The sequence below is a fragment of the Morus notabilis genome, unplaced genomic scaffold (assembly GCF_000414095.1).
Source record: "Morus notabilis unplaced genomic scaffold, ASM41409v2 Scaffold528, whole genome shotgun sequence".
In the NCBI taxonomy this organism is placed as follows: domain Eukaryota; kingdom Viridiplantae; phylum Streptophyta; class Magnoliopsida; order Rosales; family Moraceae; genus Morus; species Morus notabilis.
The window spans coordinates 138,616-145,414 of record NW_010367406.1 but is presented as its reverse complement, the minus strand read 5'-3'; the positions used below and the strand labels follow the sequence as shown (position 1 = coordinate 145,414).

Here is a 6,799-nt window from a genome sequence, read left to right as displayed (position 1 = left end):
AGCTCAAATCCGCGAAGCAAATGAGACCTTAGAGTTAAAAGAATTAGGTCAAAACTTGATCAAGAGTACTGTCTATGTCATATAAAAAAAATTATATTTATTCCCATTGAGATAAAACTCCATCACCTACTTAGTTAAACTCATTTTACGTGAATAGTGGAGTTTTAATTTCATTAAATAGGGATGCTCATGAGACTTGGAATCTCACTTAAAAGCTTTCGCTGCCTGTCCATCCAAGCTCCAAAATAAAATGTCGTTTTTATAATTATTATTATTATTGCCCCACAAGAAAATTAAAATAGAGTGGGTGATGCACGTGTTAGTTGTATCAAGAAAACCTTCTTGTAAAATTACATCACGTGGAATATTTAATATTGATAATACTATATAACGACATTATTTACAACAATGTGCTTCGTTACCTGAATTATAAAACGTAATTTTAAGATTAAGCTGCCTTATGTAGGCACAATGCAAGACTTAGAAGGGTAATTTTAAGATAATAATTTATATTTCGATTTCTTTCATGGCAAATAGGTTTGAGAAAGTACAATTTTTTTTTTTTTTTTGCTAATCGAGAAAGTACAAGTTGAAATGTGAAAAATACATATGTAATTTCTAAGAATAGAGGATTGTTGTTCATTTCTTATTCATTCAGGGGTGTCGGCCGGTGCTCCTTTTTCAAACCAGAATAATTCTGAAGATTACGGAGCTTGTTTCGTACCCTCGCAGGGAAATTCAAAATTTACTAAACATTAAAACTACAAAAATAAATTATGCAATTTTTAAATTTATTTTTTATTCTATGTGCATCTATATGTATATATATATATATAGACTAGTTATATACACGAGTTTTTAATAGTTACATTTCTATCGGTAGTTACTATTAAATATAAAAATATAATGACGTAAAGTGATAATAATTTAATATCGTTAATTGTATTAAATTTTTTTATCAACTATTCAATTTATCACGACCGTTACCATTGGATTAATATCTTTATCCGTTAGAATCATATCTTTATATATATATATATATAACAAATTAGATATTGCACCACCTCAAAAAAAATAAAAATATAAAAAATCTAATCTTTAAACTTCTAAAAATTAAGAAAAAAATACTACTTTTAAAAAAATGCCCTTAAAAGTATTACTTTCTAAAAACACAACTAATGTTAACTTTAAAAGCCTTTTAAAATAAGAATAAATAATACATATCTACTAATTTATCTACTTCTAATATTATATTAACTCTACTTGTTACTCCTACTATATAGAGGCATTTTTTGTTATGAATATTGTGAAAAATTGGCTACGAAATCGAATTGGAGATGAATTGATCAATAATACTTTACTTTTGTACATTGAAAAAATTATCTTCAATAACCTTGATAATATGGTTATTATGCAATATATTCTATGACTTGAAATCTTGTCGAGAACAAATTGTACTAACTTAACGGTTAATTTTGATCAAATTTTTTAATGTAGTTAAAATAACTCTCCCTCACCGAAATTTCTGACTTTGTTACTATTATAGATAGTCCTACCCTTATTAATATTTTCTAACATGACATTCATGTAGAAATGAGACATGTAACATGTTTTAAAAGCTTTTTCCACGTAATGAGAATAATAATATATGTTTCATAAAATAATATGACATTCTTGTAAAACTGAAAATTTATGTTAAAAAAAATATTTTTACTAATTGTAAATAAAATATTTACACAGTAAATTGTTATTTATCTGTTATTTATTGTATTTAGTTTCATAAATCTACTATTTACTACCATCTTCAAAATAAAAAAAAGTATTGGTAGTAAAAATAAAAAATAAAAAAAGTGTAGGTCGTGATTTTGCTTCACTTTTTTTAATATTATTTTGGCATACTAAATAAATCCTTAAATTTCGTCCTGTCAGATATCAATTCCAAGAAGTACATGATTAAAAGTCGGATGTGATTTGGAAAAAATAATACAAGATGATTGAAATTATTATGAAGATATGTAACATGACAGAATTAAAGATATTACAAGAATATCACGTTACATGTCTCATTTTTACCTATAATATTATGAGTTGAACCGCTTCTTTATAAATAGTTGAGGCGTTTGCCATTGAAATTATCCTTAAACTCTGAGGATGTTGTTCAGAGAGAGCATTGTCAATTTAATATTGGCATGTGTGAGTCCAAATTGATAGAGGACTAATTAAAACATGTGGTAATAATTATTTAATACGAATGGAATATTGTTCAAGTTGAAAACTCAAGGGGCAAATGGCACAATCCTCTGAACACAAAGCCAAATCTTTCTTTTGATTGAGTCCTCGTATTTCAGAGTATGATACAACGGCACCAAAGAGTACATCTTTCTTTTTAACTTACAAAACAAAAATAGAGAGCAAAGAGTATGAAGTAAAACAACAATTTTTTTTTCTTTCTTTCTTTTTGGAAGGAAGTGAAACAACAGATTTGAGCTTTATATTTTAGTATTATAAACACTTGAAACAATGAAGAAGGATACAAAAGTAGAGGTGAGAACCTTGGTTCACCCACAACTAACAAAATGGCACTAAAAAAAGGGCTCATTTCTCATAGTAAGATCCAATGTGATAATTTTCCTCAATAAGAAGCAACCAAAGGCAAACTCCTCTCACCACCCAACTTTTGGTCCCCTAATTGTGACAACTTAGCAAAAACTCCCACTAACGGCGCCGTATTGTAAGTGCATGCCTCAGTTTGCATGTAATTGTATCTCTCGTCACTAAAATTGTCTTGACAATCTGGGCCTCCCACCAATGCCCCCACCAACACATTTGGGTTGGGCTCGTCCCTGCCGTACCAATTGTCGTACCCTTGGGTGCACCCAATGAACCCTTTGTTCTCCCTATACGACCCAATTGAGGCTCCTCTATGGTGAACCCTTTTGGGGTAGTTGGGCCCATAGCCCACCAAGTAGCTCTTGTTTTGTGGGTTCGAGCCCAAAATATAGTCCACTTGTGATTTGGCAAAAGTGAACACTTCTTCATGGCTTATTGCTTCTCCTTGGCACGTGAGCTTTTGGTTTGAGGCTTTGAGGTAATCTGAGTAGACTATGAGAAGAAACGAAGCTGTGGAAACGTATTGCATGTTGTTCCATTGCCTTACGTACAATAGGCCTGAGGGTGTTCGTTCGACGTTCGTGCCGTTGATGTTCTTGTTGAGGCATGAACACATGTAGTGCTCGGCTTTCGACCGGTATTTTTCGAGTGTTTTCCGAGCGTGGTCTTGGTGCTTTCCTTCCGTTAGCAACTTGATAAACAGAAATTTGATTTGATAACAAGTACAAAGATGGGAAAAAGTAGACAGTACAAGCAACATCTTTTGCTACGTCGCGTTACATGTGTTCCAAAGCTTGCATTGTCAAATTAAGAACTATTTCTTCTAGCAAAAAAGTTTGAGAGCTATTTCTTCCTTAAAAAAGAATTAAGAATTATTTCTATCCAAAATTCTCGACATAAAAGTCTCGTTTTAATCCCTAAACTTATTCAAGTAGTGCTAAAAGTAACATATAAAAAGAACCAAAGTTTGAATTGTTGGATCTTACAAGAAATGATAAATTTTAACATAAGTTTTTTGTTTAAAAGAAACAGGCTTAATTAGAACAAGGCTCTTGTCATAATCTATAACCAACACGACGACTATGGCCTAGTACTTAAAAGTAGAAGGATACTCTAAAAGCTATAAAATTCAGTTTCTCAAAATAACTTAAAATTTACAACAATTATTGTGAAAATTGTATATTTCATACCTTTACTAGACACTAAGATAGTAAAATCAAGATCTATTATCTCATTTTCTTGTCTCAATGGATGTCCCTTCAATTAAATTTTGACATATCGTGATTTGTTTAAATATCTTTAATATTTTATTTCTATTTATGTGGCAAAATTTCTAAATATAAATTACATGACAAATAATTAATAAAAGGACAATCAACGAGATAGAAAAATTAAGACAACAGATCTAAACTCACCATCGTCTCGCTTTTCATACAAAGCGAACTCAATCCCAACCGGCCTATATCATTTTTAGAGTTTATTAAGTAGTGTTTGAATAACACACTTAAATAAAGGGATTGTGTCCACTCACTAGGTTTAGGCAGTGTGGGTCAGCCAAATGTGACACAAGGCTCCACCTCCACTCTTAAGTTTCAGAGAACCAAGCAGTCGGATCATTCTTGTGTTATCTTTAAGAGCATCTTGCCACGTTCCATGCCAATTTTTACAGTGCAATTAGTTAAGTTGGGCATATATTTCTCACTTGTACCACTTAAAAGAAGCATTGCAATTCATGGAAATGGCAGCTGATAGCTTACTCTAGGCCATCCTCTTTATTATTATTATTATTATTATTATTATTATTATTATTATTTTCACTCTCTATGAATCCTAGTAATGTGCCCTTAATTGAGGCGTACACCCTTTATAAAGCAAAAGAGCGTGGTTTTCTTAAAGTTGTACAATTATTCCCTCTTTGAACTTAGGGAAGAAAAGCAAAATCCCAAAAAGATTTTCATCGAGCAAAACTAAAGACACGTATCCGGGATTGGGAGAGACCCGACCAACGTAACCCTATAGTTTCTCCTTGAAAAAAGGGCAATTTAAATTTGTCTAAACTATAGACTTTTTGACTTAGGAAGTTGCAAACGAAAGAGACATGTAAAAATGGACACAAATTTTCTATTCAATTCCGTTTCTTCTAAATAATATTTAACCAATCATGATATCGAACACTAAATGCTTGTTTAGAAAGTATATTTAAATTTATGATTCTTAATTCTGACGTTTGAAATTTAAATTTTATGTTTGAAATTTAAATTTTATGTGAGAATTTTACATTGTAATAGAATTAATCATTTGAGTTTGAATATATAAAACAAACATCTCCTAAAACATCTAAAAGTTAGTTAAAAAGCAGAATTAATGTTTTAAATGATTTAACATAGGATTAATTGAGACATCAAGAATTAAATAGATGATTTGAATTATGTATTAAAAACGAAAAGCAATGTAAAAAAAATTTACCTGAGAGGCAATGAGTTGAAGACCAGCATATTTAACGTCCCAACTGAACTCGGTTATGGCCCAACCAGTTCCACCAAAGTCATGAGCCATGTTTATAACGTATTTCAAATAATTTTCATTGTCGGTGGCCTTGTACAGCCACAAAGCTGCCCACAACAACTCATCCATGTAACCGCTCACCGACGCATAGTAGCTCTTCACCACTCCCACACTCCCATCATACTTTCCTCTGTACTTGTCTCCAAATTCAAACAACTACATTTAACATTTTAAAAAAAGAAAAAAAAAACAACCTTAATTAATGCAAAGTTAAGGTACTAACTACTAAGAGACAACTTTGGTTTACTATAAAGTTTGGTATTTTCCTACTTAATTTGCAGGAACTAACACACTGAAAATCCCAACAACCCCCATTTGATCCGTATAATTAAGTTGACCGTCCAAGTAAAATAGTACTAAATTGGAACCTGTTGGGCGTGTTGTAGGAGCAAGTGAGAGTAATGCGGGTTCGTTGACTTGAACACTATGGAAGCAGCAGCCATGGCGGCGGCCGTCTCTCCGGCGAGATCCGACCCGGGGTTGCTCTCGTCGATCTTGTAGGCTTGCCGCGAAGTCGTCATGTCTTCGGGGCGTTGCCAACAGTAGTGGTCGGTGTCTCCGTCGCCCACCTAATAACGATGGAATGGATTCACCAAAATCTAGCTAAATCACCGCGATTTTAATTTTATTTTTTTAAAATGTACCATATGAAGTAAGTGAATTTTAATTAAATTTTACCTCTGCCCACAACACATTTGGGCTAGTATGCGCTTTGATGAAGTAATCGGTACCCCACTTGATCGCCTCCAAGGCGTGGCGCAACTCGCCGGCGTCGGCGATTTGCTGCCGGTATTCCATGACGCCCCAAGACAGCATCGTCACGGTGAAGGCCATTGGCAGACCAAACTTTACGTGGTCACCTGCATCGTAGTATCCTCCTACCAAATCTACCTACACAAAATTAATTTAGTGCCCACATTAGTACGATAGAGAATAATGTAACTACTTTTTGTACAACAATTACTTAGTACATGGTATTTGAAAAAAAAAAATGAACAGTTTTTGGACAAAACGGTAGAGCTAAGATTTGACGTACTCCTTGCTCTAGGCCATCGGTGAGGCCAGAATGGTCACGCCAAACGACCCTTTGGTTGTACGGCAAGCGACCCGAGCGCTGCGATTCGAAGTAGAGAAGGCTCTTTCCGAGTGCGTCGGCGTAGTCGAAAGCTTGATCTGCTTTGGCTAAAATGGTGGAGATTTGAAGAAGAAAAAGGATAAGAAAAAGACTCCAATTGTGAGTTGAATTTTGGAGCTTGCTGTTTTCCATTTTGATCCCTACCCCTCCTAAAGGAAAACTAGGCAGTTTTTCTTGTAGGAGTGAAGGGAAGGAAAAATAGCAAATGAAGGGAAAGTTGAACTCTTTCAAGTTTGAAAAACAAACTTTCTTGTCTATTTGTATTGACGGTATGATGGGGACAATCTTGTGCATGTGAGATTCACATGACAATGTGGGGGAGGGAATTGAAAAGGAAAAAAAGCAAGAAATAAAGAAGGAGAAAATTTCCCACTTTTTTTTTTTTTTTTTTTTTTTTTTTTACTACTACTGAGGTTGCGTGATTCTTGCAATGTCTAATGTTTCTGTTGGTGCTAAATATGGAAAACGGTGTGGACTGTGGTGTCACTT

General features: G+C 33.5%; 1 protein-coding gene across 1 annotated transcript; it reads right to left on the bottom strand.

Moving 5' to 3' along the window:
* Positions 1 to 2,434: 2,434 nt before the first annotated feature.
* On the bottom strand, positions 2,435 to 6,689 carry LOC21388322 (endoglucanase 11). Its single transcript, XM_010112332.2, has 5 exons — positions 6,212 to 6,689; positions 5,854 to 6,066; positions 5,544 to 5,744; positions 5,077 to 5,331; positions 2,435 to 3,301 (listed from the first exon to the last, which is right to left on the bottom strand). The coding sequence occupies exons 1-5, from the start codon at positions 6,602 to 6,604 to the stop codon at positions 2,633 to 2,635; spliced, it is 1,731 nt and encodes a 576-aa protein (XP_010110634.2). The 5' UTR covers positions 6,605 to 6,689; the 3' UTR covers positions 2,435 to 2,632.
* Positions 6,690 to 6,799: the final 110 nt, after the last annotated feature.